At 41.6% G+C, this 14873-nt stretch overlaps 1 protein-coding gene across 1 annotated transcript; it reads left to right on the forward strand.

Annotated features, from left to right (window-relative positions):
• The first annotated feature begins 3874 nt into the window (after positions 1 to 3874).
• Positions 3875 to 14301, forward strand: uba2 (ubiquitin-like modifier activating enzyme 2). Its single transcript, XM_080027527.1, has 17 exons — positions 3875 to 4078; positions 5126 to 5209; positions 5646 to 5716; positions 5842 to 5906; positions 6008 to 6108; positions 6609 to 6730; positions 6841 to 6908; positions 7267 to 7394; positions 7794 to 7893; positions 8837 to 8988; positions 9211 to 9304; positions 9433 to 9545; positions 10020 to 10175; positions 10313 to 10409; positions 11378 to 11483; positions 11710 to 11852; positions 12980 to 14301. Exons 1-17 carry the CDS (start codon positions 3938 to 3940, stop codon positions 13198 to 13200), a joined length of 1962 nt encoding a protein of 653 aa, XP_079883653.1. The 5' UTR covers positions 3875 to 3937; the 3' UTR covers positions 13201 to 14301.
• Positions 14302 to 14873: the final 572 nt, after the last annotated feature.

Below are 14873 nucleotides of genomic sequence, written 5' to 3' on the forward strand. Positions count from 1 at the left end.
TACAGTTATGATATTTAAGCCAACTGTCAACGGCACACGCGCGCGCACACAGGGATGCAAAGCTCGTATGATAGGCCTAGGACCACGAAGCAAACACAACACACTAGAAAGTCACAGACCAAAACGTGTACCATTGCTCCATTGATTCCCCACAAATCCCACGCATTTATAGACACAAGTGAAGATTAATGATTGACAAAGAGCACTGACATCGACACAACTTTGAGAGAAAAACACACACATACACACACACACACACACACACACACACACACACACACACACACACACACACACACACACACACAATTGTTTCTATAGCAAAGTAAGGTAGGCTAACATTCTACAGGCTATTTTTTTAATTAGGCTATATATTATCATTAATATGCCTACTAGCGGTTGTCATGTATTTGTGTGTCTTTCGCTGGTGATAATTCGCTTTAAATTGCGCAGTAAAACGTTTGCACGAGATTACTAGAAGGCAAGCGTCCACTTCACGCTTGGCAGTCCAGCTGTGAGCCTCCGGACAGAGAACTTTCGGTCAACTGGTGCTGCATTTACGTTCCTCGTAAACTCCACGTACAGTATTTACCGTTTCTTTGCAAGTTTGTGTGGAAAATTATGATAATATGTTACGAAAACATAGAATAAATGGCGCATCATTCTAACACAGAATGCCACAATATATATTTATATATCTTTTATACAAACCAACGGTCAACAATTAAGGGTCCCCAGGAGAGGAAAAATAGGCCTACATAGGCCTAGCCCTAAAGTGTCTGTGTAGTCTACATGATTAAACCATGACACCCTAAATGTAACCTACTATTTAAGGCGAGACACTAAAGGTGAATAGGGTAACACTTGTAACTTATATCATGAAACTTTGTCAGTTGATTGCTGAGGCTACACATAAAGGTTAAAAATTATTTAAAAAAAAATCAGAAATGTTTAAATAAATATGCAAATGTGGTCTTATCTTACTAATTATGAATAGCCTATATTTGCACCCTTTAAAAAACAAAATCTACATGTTGGATAAAGCCAGAGTTAAAAATGCATTTCTTTATTTTATTTTATTTTTTACAACATATTACTAGTGTCTAAAGATTGGATTTTGGATACAGCCTTCATTGTTTTATAAATAAAAAAATACTAAGAACGATTTAAAGGACAAAATGTTTTATAAATCAGATAATTGACAACAATGTGACCAAACTCTTCTGTAATGGGCTCACCTTCAGAATAATGCTTAGCATGATTAAGGGAAGTTTAGTTGTTGTAGGCAGTAGGCTAAGTGCTTAAGATGGTGATTTAAGGTTCAGAGTAGGCCCATTAAAAATGTTGAGTTACAGTAATGGCCGTTAAAGAAGATTGTAGACTATAGTACACACAAACAGACACCATATAGGCCTAATAGTACAATAACTAAAGGTACATTTTGAACTTTTTATTTATACTAGTAAGAAGACAAGTTATGCAAGAAAAATAGCAGTGTGTCAACAGGTGTAACACCATTCTGACCAAAAGGTACAGACACACACGTGATGTCACCGCAAAGCACACTTAGTATAGGGCATACGGTCATTGCCCCATACAGTATGGGCCATTGTGTACTGTATCTTTCTAGCTGGAACTTCCCCCACAACACTATTGAGATGATAATGTTATTTTTTCTGATAGAGCCTAGGTGGTTCCTAGATGATGAAAAGTTTTTTCTTTTCTTTTTCACACACGCACACGCACACACACACACACACACACACACACACACACACACACACAGATAAATCAATGTTGACAATCCGCTGATATAGGACCAGTTTGAAATTGGTTGAAATCAGTTTGAAAGTCTCTGGTCAGCAAAGGTCTTGAAAACGGCATAAGTGTGTGTGCGACACGCGTGCCACCCATGCATGTGCACAATTTCTTTTTTTGTGTGTGTATGTAGTTCTAATTATCTATTTATAAGTGTAACAAGGCTAGTAGCCCCAATAACATAGCAAAAGCTAATGGTAATCGGCTGCTAGCAAGTTATGTTGTTCTGCTAATTTTACTATTCATCTGAACTGAAATAAATGTTGACTTTTTCCTTTATTCTCTTCACCAGAATGACCCAAAATGCTTCGATTACATGGCAAAAGGAGCTACATGGGAAGTTGAATGTCTTGGTATATCCTTCACAAGCCAATTTCCCCAGCAATGGTGTGGCCCTATCTCTCCCAGCCAGATGAGATGGTGAGAACAAATAATTTGGAGACACTGGGTCGGATGAATTAGAAGCTATTGAAGAAAGACACATGGATTTTCCATAGAAATATAAATTTGAAATAAAATATTATGCAGGGTCCTCTGGGATGGGCTTGGTGCTTTTTCTTTTACGGGACATATTTTTCTGTAATATAATTAATTAATTTAAATGCAGTGAGAGGAACGAAGCAGAAGAACTCTGTTGTCCAGTTATCTTTTTTTCCACAGACGAGGCTGAAATAGGCTATAGACTATACACAGTGCATGGGCAACTGAGGGCAGCCCCATTTTCAAATATTTTTAAATAAACTCAATACACACTGTGCATGCCATGGACTTGAACGTGACGTGATCAGTTAACCTCGGATTACCTCCCAGATGAACTGATTCAATAAGATATTAACTATCTACCAAAACATTGTATTCCTTTTATTGTATGATAATTTACATTTACATAATATGGTGTTGACATCAAACACACAAACTAAAAAAAATAAAAATAAATTGGGGGGGCCCCCCTGGCAGTCGGGGCCCTAAGCAACCGCTCATTTCGCTTATGCCTCGGGCCGGCTCTGCTGACCAGTGACCACTATAAGCGGGTGGGTAACTTGGAGGCAGGCTGTCCTGCCCACCCAATAATACAATTATTAGTATTAATTAATTGTCTGAATTTTATTTGACATTTTCTTGGACGGCGAATGAACAGGTCCGTCCGATAGTGGATCTGGACTTCCACCTAAAATAAAAAATAAAAAAATGGCCTTGATTTTCAACTGACCAAAACATTTATTTATTTATTTGTTTTGTGCTAGCTAGTGCGATGTGTGTATGGTCATAACCGCGCGAAAGGCCGCGATTTGCAGTAAATAAATGTCCACGTGTCTCCAAGTGTCTCTGTAGGCTATTTAAAAAGAAATCAAGCAAGTAGACTAATAATAACATTAATGAATTATAGGTTATCGCATCACAGAAGGCATATTGGCATATAATAATAAAAAACACCACCTTAACTATGTTTACAGTTTACATTTTTTTTTAATGAAATCCTCAGTGAATCATTTGCTCTTGTTTCTCTGTCCTGAGATTCACACAGACTGAGTAGTCTTGTTTAAATGTTACAAATTGAGCTAATAAACTGAACTTCAATTTTTTTTAAGTTGCTGCAGAAGTTATCTCAGCTAATTTTATAATCTAACATCTAATTTGATAATGAGGTGATTGTATGCAGAATGCTCGTGCCAGAAACTCACATAGTGGTTTTGTACAGATAAATAAATAAATATTATCAGGAAAACATTTCTGTCCCCTGGGGGGGGGGCATGACAGAAAATAATTGAGAACCACTGTATAGGTCCATGGTACCACTAGCGGACTGGTCTGTGCCAGTAGCTCCATTGCCCCCTGGTGGTGGCACACAGTGGTCTGTGGCAGAGACCATGGTCAGTGTACAGACCACTGAATCGGCTAGCTACAACACCGACCCCTGCTGGGTATTGTTATATGGTCGAAATATACCTCTAGTGTCCAGAAGAGGGTGCTATAATTTTGTAAGAGCACCTCAGAATCTAAAGGAACAAGTCGAGGAAACCGGAAGTGGGCGGAACTTTCATTCTGTAGAAGAAGACGAAAAAGCTAGCGCTAGCCTCCCGGTGCTTCAGGCTCTGGTTCTTTTCTCTAGCCGATAAACATGGTCCAACTGGTGGGTCCCCTCCGAAAAGAGCTGGCCGACTCTCTCTCCACCGGCAAGGTGCTGGTGGTGGGAGCGGGAGGCATCGGCTGCGAGCTGCTGAAGAACCTCGTCCTCACCGGCTTCAAGAACATCGAAGTGGTCCGTCACACTCATGTTTGTTTGTGTGTGTATGTGTTAGCAAGCCGGCTATCATGCTAGGTCTTTGTGCGCTGAGGTGTTTGGCCTCGGGCTGGCATGCCCCCTACTAGACGTTGCATTCAAAGGAGTAAACATACAGATGTTCGTGCTATATATCCTTTCGTGCCCCGTCTGTAGAGTTCAAGTGGACAGGCCTGGGTATTGACTAGTGTTAATATGAACTCTGTCGTAAGCCGTCTATCTGGAGCATTTGGCGCCATTAACACTAGGTTAGCGAGACAGCTTTGTAATATGACGGCTGGCCGGTCTGTTAGCTAGATACAAACACACACACACACACTCAGACTCGTGCAACCCTTGGTTTACTTAAGTCAACCTGTAATATATTGTAGGACCAAGACGGGTTTGACGATTGTGTCCTCTGGGTGGTTATTAAAACGGACTGGTCAATTGAATAATACAAATATATTGACAATTATTAATTCTTTGCAAAGAGCAGTGTTGATAACTTCTGTTAGGTTATTGAATCAGATAGTCCCCATAGTGGAGAGCTGAGAAGGAGAACATTCCTAGTAAATCAAGCAGCATACAAGAACAGCACATCTAAAGCAACAAAAACATACACAACCACAAAGTCATACATGTCAGGTTACAGTTAACAGCTGGCCTTATAAAGTCTACAAGGCGAATTTAAAGAATGTGCCTGAAAGAGTTCTGCCTAAACATGCATGACCTTGACCTAATTCTGTAAAGGAAGTTGTTTTTATAAAACCGTAGTCCTAACATAATATAAGTGTTTCCTTGACACAGCATTTAGTCAGAAACCGCCTTGATGTGTTTTTATCAATCTTTAAATACTAGGCAGTGTAGATCAAAGTGAAGGATATGGATTTGAACACAAGCTTTTGGAAGTGCTACTGTTTAAAGGAGCAGTCACATTGATTCTGGAGAACGCTTTATTTGTCAACGTTTTATTGGACTACTTTGCCATGTTGTCCATTGTATACATAACTTGACATTACACACCCCCCTTTTTGATTTCGGCAGATCGACTTGGACACGATCGATGTGAGCAACCTAAACCGTCAGTTCCTCTTCCAGAAGAAGCATGTCGGCAAGTCTAAAGCCCAGGTATGTAAACATCCATGTCTGTCGCTGGTGACTGCTGTCGTTTGGAGCCGATACACAGTGATGCTGAACACACACCTTCCAAAAACATGTCTTGGTTTGTTAGGCTAAATAAATCCCTGTGTTCCAAATCACATACTTTTTCTTTTTACTACACTACATACTAAAGTATAGAAGAGTTTTAGCGCCACAGGAGATAGAATTTTTTTTTCATTATGTCGAGAAATGTCAAGAATAATTATCAATACTCCAAAATGCAAATGGAGTTAGTGAGGCATTTATGTATTTTCAGCGTACTACAATTGACGTGCATGTATTGGGACATCCTAAATCTTTTTCTGGCGTACTAAATAGTAGGGAAGTATGGGGATTGGAACGCAGGGTTTGTGCTGTGGTCAGTCACTTAACTCATTTAGACCCTGTTGTTGTTTTTTGCCAGGTGGCCAAAGACAGCGCCTTGCTTTTCTGCCCCACTGCAAACATCACTGCCTACCACGACAGCATCATGAAGTGAGTTCCAGTCCCATTTCTTGTTCCCTTTTTTGTTGGTATAATAAATCCAAGGTGTTTTATCAGACAGACATGCAGATTTGATAGTTGACTGTTTTGACATGTCTATTTCTCCCCCATAACAGTCCTGACTACAACACGGAGTTCTTCAGACAGTTTGTGATGGTGATGAATGCTCTGGATAACAGAGGTATATTTCTCATGTGACTTTACTATACAGACATTAGTTTTTTTTACTCCTAACACATTGAAACGGTGAGGTCATTTAAACCCCTCTGTGTCTCTCCGTAGCCGCCCGCAACCATGTAAACAGAATGTGCCTGGCAGCCGACATCCCTCTGATAGAGAGCGGCACTGCTGGATACCTGGGGCAAGTCTCAGTCATCAAGAAGGTACAACATGCAGTTTTTTTTTTTTTTCTTTCTTTTTTTTATCTGTTCTACATTTACCTCCTAAGGGATCATTTTCCACACTCTTCGACAAAGTGTGGAAAAATATGCTTGCTTTGTACAAAAGTATGTTTATTATTATGACACGAATACATGGACATGAAACGAGTACAAATGCTGTTTCAGAATATTCTCTGGAATAACCTCAAAGGTTGTGCATCACATGGGTCTTTCTTTTGCCATTTTGTTTTATGGAGAGAATCGTCATCTGACAGGGCTTTGAAGGGAAACTTGCCATTCCAAAGATTATTTTCTTTATGCCGGAAATTATGTCATTGGTTATTGTCACGTTAACTTTGACGGCCCTAGTTGTAACGTCTGTTGAATACACTTCCTCTCCAGTCAAACATTGGGCTGTGACTATCCCTCCTCTGACAGTCTGTTTTCCTTCCTGTCCCATCTCTCTCTCTCCCTCCCTCCCTCCCTCCCTCCCTGTTCCCCAGGGCTTGACGGAGTGTTACGAGTGTCAGCCTAAGCCCACACAGAAAACCTTCCCAGGATGCACCATCAGAAACACACCGTCTGAGCCCATTCACTGCATCGTCTGGGCCAAGTATCTCTTCAAGTAAGGCTCATTCTCAAATACATATCACCTTTTTTATGACATCTCCATTCACGATGGATCTTGTGCTCTAATGCTCATCTGGCATTGTTTGTCTCTTGCCCCCCCTGTAGTCAGCTTTTTGGAGAAGAGGATGCCGATCAAGAGGTTTCCCCCGACACGGCAGACCCAGAGGCTGCATGTGAGTGAGAGGGTTCACTTTATTGTATTGTAGATTTTATTTGACATGGACATGACTATCATTGGATGAACCAGATGCATTGTTTTACGTTTATTAATATAAATGCTAGTTTAACACCTGTCCACAGGAGGCTTTTTAAAAACAACTAAACAAAGACAGAAACAAGATCAAATATATGTACATAGAGTAATATATTCTAGCCGATAAACTAGGCTCTTATATTCACACTCTGCAATTTAAACATGCTACTTCTGTTTGTTCACTAAACAGAAAGGATAGTGATGAAGGTAGAAATACACATGGAGAGACTACCTACATACAGTAGTAAGAACAATGTGTTTGTGTGTTCTGTTAACAGGGAACATGGCAGATACAGACACAGCGGCACGCGCCACAGCCTCCGAAAAGGACGGGGACATCAAGCGAGTGTCCACCAAGGAATGGGCCCGCTCCACAGGATACGACCCCGTCAAACTCTTCAACAAGGTACCAGCCACAACAACAACTCCCTGCTGGAGGGCTGTGATAAGCCATACTAACGTCCTACTCGTACTCATTTTGACGTCAATTTGAGTATGTTGCGGTTGTGTATGCGAGTTTGTGTAGGCGAGGAAATGCCCTGATGAGAACTTACTTCCGGGAAGATTTTGTGTATGGAGCGAAGGGTTACTTTTCCTACAGTCTTGCTGGAGATGAGCAAAACATAGAACTTAAATAATAGGTTTTGTTAATAAAAGAGACAAAACCTTTTATGGGATACGTCATTAAGGGGAACAAAGTAATAACATGCAGATGAAAATGAAGCTTACATTGTTTACTTTGTTAGTATATTATCACCACAGACTTAAAGTGACAAGCTTGCTTCTGATTGGTTCTCCTCTACAGCTTTTCAAAGATGACATCATGTACCTGTTGACCATGGACAAGCTGTGGAAGAAGAGGAAGGCTCCCACACCTCTGGACTGGCAGCAGCTTGAGAGCAGTGGTATGTTTGGAGACAACTTTAGCTTTAAATTACTGTTTCGGGCTTGTTGTTTGTTTTAAACTTCTCCGCTGGCTCAATGGTTGGCCTAATGATAGCCTGGTCTTACCAGACCTGACCATCGTACTTCATTTCATTTGTACAGAAGGTCTGGAATCGCTCAATTGACAAACGTTAACTCACTTGAAGGCGGGTGTCTATTTGATCTGCCCAGTGCCACTCTGGATCTGCCAACCAATCGCATAACGTTTGGTCATGACGTATGTCATGCGCCGGCTTCTGAGTCACTCCCTCTGTTCGCTGATTGGACTGGCAAAAATCTGCAGGAGAAAACCCCGCAAATATACTGCAGGCCCAGGCTGACTACTGAAGGGAAATTAAAATTGAGCGGAAGTAGGTAGGCGGGCGGTGCCAGGCTAGCGTAATGATAATCAATCATCTTAAATCTGCAAGTCTCACCAGCAGTCCAGCTTTGTGTTAGCTAAATGGTAAAATACTTGTCTATCACGATACTGAGCATTTCTTTCAGAATGTAAACTCCAATTACATTTAGGGCGACTGTGGCTCAGTTGGTAGAGCGGGTCGGCCGATGATCAAAGGGTTGGAGGTTCGATCCCCGCCCTGCCACCTGTGTCATAGTTGTTGTGTCCTTGGACAAGACACTTCACCCACCTTGCCTCGTGTGAATGTCGATAGTTAGCCTGCTATTGGTGTACGAATGTGTGTGTGAATGGTAACGAGTAAATGGAAACAGGTCTCCCTTGCAAAAGAGTCTTCGGACTCAATGGGATATACCTGTATAAATAAAGGTTTAAAAAAAATTAAAAATTAAACACAAGGAGGAACAGATAATGTAGTCCCATGATCCTCTCACTATCCCTGCCTTATGAGAGGTGGAGTTCTACACGTGTCTTGACCTTCATCCATACGTCCTGGTTTGTCCCAGCGTGTCCCCAGGAGGAGTCTCCGGTGACGGGTCTGAAGGACCAGCAGATCCTGGGTGTGTGGGGCCACTGCCAGCTCTTCCAGCACAGTGTGGAGAGACTGCGCTCCCAGCTGCAGGAGAAGGGAGAAGGAGCAGAGCTGGTGTGGGACAAGGTAACACACACAGACACACTAACCGTCTGAGGAAATGTACATGTATTTGTCTTTAATTATAAAAACACGTTTTTTTAAAGTCTTGAGTTTGTCAGGTTTTCTTGCTAGAGAATACACAGCTCTGGTGAAATATAAAGTGATGCACATATACATGTAGTGTGTGTGTTTTTTAGTTTTTTTTAAAGCTTGTGTGACTTCATTGCCTCCCTCTCTCGTTGTCAGGACGACGCTCCAGCTATGGACTTTGTTACCGCGGCGGCCAACCTCCGTATGCACATCTTCAGCATGAACGTGAAGAGTCGCTTTGATATCAAGTGTAAGTCGTTTGTCTCGGGGGTCTTTTCAATAGAAAATGAGTTGCACTGAAAAAAGAAATATATATATAGGAAAATGTTCTGTCCCCCATTCAGATAAATAAAATCATTTTATTTGTGTGTTTTTCAGCCATGGCAGGGAACATCATCCCAGCTATCGCTACAACCAACGCTATCATCGCTGGACTCATTGTGCTGGAGGGCTTGAAGATCCTGTCTGGGGAACTGGAAAGCTGTCGCACGGTAAGTTCAACGTAGGATGGGGTACCGAAATAAGCGTAACCATGCCGTACCTTATTTTTGTCACTCTTTTTGACAGAATGGTCATTTCTGTTGCGCTGTGTGTAATCCCTTCTGCAAGAGTGAAAATTTGCATTGAATTTAGTGCTAGGCTATGCTCGGTTCCGCTGCTATGATGTCACAATAGGAACGGCCCTGGTTGCGGCTATCCCAATTTCCCCAGCCTACAATACAGTAGTAAGGTGTTCTGCTGGCAGTGGACCTCAAGCCAGATCTAGGGTTACCTTTCCGCACCAAACAGACAATGTACCACTCTGTCAAAACGAGGCTCAAGTGTCCCAGACTGTTTTGAAATGAGTCCAGGTACTCGTTACTTACATGGTCATATGCTTTGACTCAAAAACCTGTTTCACATGAGAAATGCAGTCAGTGTTGTTTTTCCCAAAGTTCACCTCAGCCCTTTTGTTTACCTCCCAGATCTTCCTGAACAAGTGTCCCAACCTAAGAAAGAAGCTGCTGGTCCCCTGTATCCTCGACCCACCCAGCAAGGACTGCTACGTCTGCGCCAGCAAACCTGAAGTCACAGTCAAACTCAACGTCCACAAGACCATGGTCCTCTCTCTGCAGGACAGGGTAACACAACTCTGCTTTGTTTCTGCACATATAGTGGTGATGTTGGTGTCATTCATTCACAAACATATGTTTTTGTTGCCCTATTTATTACTTGTTGAATTGCTCTTCATGTATGTTTTTTTTCCGCTCTTTATCAGATCCTGAAGGAGAGGTTTGGCATGGTGGCTCCAGATGTTCAGATAGAAGATGGAAAAGGGACCATCCTGGTCTCCTCGGAGGAAGGAGAGACAGAATGTAAGGAGGGATGAAGGAGAGAGAATAGTGAAGAGAAAAGAAGAGAGGGGTGAAACATGCTCATAAGGGTTGTCTGGGGCTCAGGAGATAGAGTGGTTCACCCTCTCTTCACAGGGTTGGGAGCGATATGGGTTTTTCAATAGCCGATGCCGATATTTAGAGAGCAGGGGCCTATTGCATGAAAGTGGAATTCAGATATCCAGAATGATTGATTAAAGCCAGCCTTGACAAAGCCTGGGCACCTTGGATTAGTCAGTTGCAGGAACGCCAATCCAGGATGAAAAGGGGCCGCTTTGTCAAGCCAAGTGTACGTTATTCTGTTGTGTGCCAGCCCACAGCTTTCAGAAGAAAAAAAACTACTTTATAAAACTCCTGTTGTACCACGCTTTTACTTGCATTTATGAGTAAAGGATGCATTACATAGCCTAGTTAGGTGTGGTGTGTTTTCCGTAACAAACCAGCCTGTCATTTTCCAAATTAAAATGATACGCATTTATTACCGAGTTATTTTCATTTCATCAATTCCCTGCATTTATCACTTAGGGCCTAGGTGTATGAGAAGTGGTCTGTATCGAATAGCAGATGTATTTTTTAAATAATTAATTCCTTGATTATGTTCCGGCCTTCCACCCACTGGCTGGAAAAAAAAATAATCAGCCCGAGGCCAAACTTAGTTGCAGACCCCTGCCATCGGCTCTCCCTATGCTCGGCCAGCACCATGTTTGGTAGCTCGCTGCCATCCGCCTGTGAATGGGAGAATATTTTAGATATTTTACAGTTAAGTTTATTAAACAAATGTAATTTAACTTTTTATAAATCAGTTATTGAAAAATTGGAAAATGTGTTGAGGTTTACAGTTTTGAAAACACATGAAGAGAATGAGTGATATACACGTGTAGCACTACAAACACAATTCGATTAGGTGTGTGTGTGTGTGTGTAACTCCTATCCTGTGTGTCCCTCCACAGGCAACAACGGCAAGTTTCTCTCCGATTTCGGGATCCGCAACGGCAGCCGTCTCCAGGTCGACGACTTCCTCCAAGACTACACACTCCTCATCAATGTCCTGCACACGTATGTACCTTCTCTGCATAGGAATTCATGAATGAAATGGATCGGGAAGAGTTGAATATTACCATGTTAAATTCTGTGTTTAAATTGTTTTTATGGTGATGACTCAATTGAACCAAACTGAGGTGTCTGTCTGTCTGTCTGTCTGTCTGTCTGTCTGTCTGTCTGTCTGTCTGTCTGTCTGTCTGTCTGTCTGTCTGTCTGTCTGTCTGTCTGTCTGTCTGTGCAGTGAGGAACTAGAGCGAGACGTGGAGTTTGAGGTGGTGGGCGAGGCTCCAGACAAAGCTCCCCCTCCTCAGGCTAAACCCGAAGAGAGTAACAGCGTCTCCAACGGCAACAAGGACTCTGCACAGCCATCCACTTCCTCCAAAGGTCAGCCGGAGACAGAACTTCTTTTTCACTACTGCTGTTTTGGTGCAGGTGCTGTCGGCATGTTAAAAGCAATGAGCAGAAGGCATGTAGGGCTCCCCTGGTGACTCTTTCATCACGTCCCCCTCCCCTTGTTTTTTGTGACATAGGTTTCAGAAATAGCTCGCCTGGTGGATGGTTCAGTCTTAAAATGCTGCGGCTGTAACCTTCCTTACCAGTAGGTGGTGCCAGTCGGCCTCATTGGTTGATATTTGCTGAGGTTGACTGAGATGATTTGCGTCCGCTTAGCTCAGAATGTTGGTTAATGACAGTCAACCAACATTGACTCAGGGGTTCCCACGGTCATGAAATTCCTGGATAAGTTATGAAATTTCATAAAAAAACAGGTTTCCAGGTCCGTGACTGGTTTGGAATTAACTGAATTATTTCAATATACACACATTCTCGCTAGCGTCTAAAATATGTTCATCAAAATCACAAAACGTAATCTTAACGTTATGAAAAATAGTTCCCTTGAATTACTATTGTTTATAATCTTGCAATGTTTGCTTATGCACAAGAACCTGGGAAGGGTCTAATAATTTATGGGATTTGAATGACAAATCTTAACATCTGGCGAAATAGAGAAATGCAGTAAGAGTTTCAATATTGAGCCATATAATTGTGAAACGGGCCTAGATATGGTTGAGACAATTTCATGGTATAGTTATGAAAATGTATTGTTAAAAAATGTTTGGGAACCATGACTGAGGCAAGGCAAGTTTATTAGCACAACTCAGACACAAGGCCATTGAAAGTGCCTTACAGAGGCATGAAATACATCAAGATTGAAACACATCAAGTATAGAATAGACATTAGAAAAGTGAATAAAAAAAATCGAAAAAAACAAACAAATTTGAATAAAATAAAAATTACATGTTAAAAGGGAACAGAAAAGTCTTCAGATTTGATTTAAAAGAGCTAAGAGTTCCAGCAGACCTCAAGTTTTTTCTGGGAGTTTGTTCCAGATATGCGGTGCAAACTGAAAGCTGCTTCTCCTCGTTTAGTCCTTTTTGAACTCTGTGGACTGTAAAGTAGACCTGTCTTTCAATGTTAGCCATCTGCTTTTGTTTGTCCAATCACGTTCCAGCTTCAGCCCCCGCCGACGATGACCTCATGATCGTTGACTCTGACGAAGAGGAGCAGGGGGCGTCGTCCAGCTCCTTAGCCCCGCCCACCAGTGGCACCAAGAGAAAGCACGCAGACGCAGAGACCGGAGAGACTTCCACCAAGCGGCCACGCACCAACCAAGCAGCTACAGCCGCACGCAACCATGACGACGACGACGATGACATCATTGCTCTGGACTAAACCCCTCCTCTTCCCTTTGTCTCCTGACTGACGGGACTGGGACCCTCTTTTGAACGCTTGTCCTTATTTGACTCGAGACTTGACAGTAGGCCCTAAAATAAAAACACCTCCTTTTTTATGAAGAACAATTTTTCTGCTCCCCTGGTTCGTCTTTCGACCCTCCTTTCAACTCTTGAGTGTCTGTGCTTTCATACTCCCTCTGCTCTCTGACAAGACGCTGTAAATAGATTCTACATTTTTAAAAGGTTTTGAAAAATACATCCTACTTTTTGTTATTTTGATTTATTTCTTGGTCCCCTTATGAAATGCTTATCTTGATGGTATAAGAAGAATAGAGCTTTTCTTTTTGTAATTTTTTTTATTTTTTTTGATAAACGTACTGTATTTTTCATGCTTACACAAGTCAGGGTGTTTTAGTGCTTTGTGGTCAGGTTACAAAAGATTTAAAAAAACAAAACATTTTTCTTGGGTTATAGTATTGATCTGTTGTTGTAGAGAAAAGGTCAGACAGACCATGGAGCGTGTAGTATGCTGGTACTATCTGATAATGTCCATCACAGGTTTGGTGAAGCACAGAGGCACTGTGCGTTCGTTTGCTACCTCTTTTCTAGAACTTTACACATTTTGGCTGAAAATACATTACTCATGCCCCTCCATAACAGCCAGGTGTCCAGCTTTCATAGAATTAAAGAAAAAAATAAGTTATTCGGAAACCACGATGCAGCAAGGTGGCGTTAACGGGGGCTCCCTGTATAACCGCACTGACTCTGGTTAAGCACACAAATATGCTTAGATCCAGGCTAGTAGTAGTTCAATGTAAACATGTTGCTGTCGTTTTTTTTATTAGCATGACTTGGTTCTGTAAAAGAGGTAGTTTTTCATACTGCAGAGGTTGATCTGCTGGCATTGGGAGGCCTGCACTGAAGTTAACTGAGAACCACTGGCACAATGTGTTAGCAGTTGAGCTAAATCTGCTGCCTTCCCCCAGACCAACTCATGTATCAGTGTCCATATTTTTCCTATTTCATTGTGATCTGACCTGTTGTTGAAAGGCTACAAGAGCCCTGCGGACCAATTAGGTAAAGACAATAAACTCCAATCAGATGCAGAGGTGTCTTCTGTCGTCTTGTTTACTTGTCTGTCTTTCATGTTGGTACAAAGCCATTGGACATTGTGATGCTTTATACTTCACTAGTATCCCGTGATACACATTGGGATGCAGCTATAGTTGGCAAGTTAACAAACTAACAGTACTAACTGTCATTATTGAAACCATCCCTGCGTTCCAATACTCATACTTCCATACTATTAAGTATGCCAGACAAATATTTAGGATGTACTAATACCTGCTCGTCAATTGTAGTAAGCTGAAAATACATAAATGCCCCACTAACTCCAATAGCATTTTGGAGTATTGGTCTTTATTCTTAACATTTCTTGATATAATGAAAAAAAAACTTCCTTATCTGATTATTTTTTCTCTCCTGTGGCCCTAAAACTCTTCTGTAATTTAGTATGTAGTGTAGTAAATAGAAAGAGTATGTGATTTGGAACACAGGGCATATGACTATGAACAGTTACTTACTTCAATAAGCTTATGGAAATCGGGCAAAATTTCATGGAGAAGTTTGGAAAATTCCTCTGAGAATGTGTGGGGAACCCTGGTAAACAGG

This window comes from Ammodytes marinus (genome assembly GCF_949987685.1).
Source record: "Ammodytes marinus genome assembly, chromosome: 5".
Lineage (NCBI taxonomy): Eukaryota > Metazoa > Chordata > Actinopteri > Uranoscopiformes > Ammodytidae > Ammodytes > Ammodytes marinus.

Coding starts and splice junctions, on each gene's coding strand:
- uba2 (XM_080027527.1), top strand. CDS start 3,938: ATGGTCCAACTGGTGGGTCCCCTCCGAAAAGAGCTGGCCGACTCTCTC. Junction 6,109..6,608: donor AAGTCTCAGTCATCAAGAAG/GTACAACATGCA, acceptor CCTGTTCCCCAG/GGCTTGACGGAGTGTTACGA. Junction 10,176..10,312: donor TCCTCTCTCTGCAGGACAGG/GTAACACAACTC, acceptor GCTCTTTATCAG/ATCCTGAAGGAGAGGTTTGG.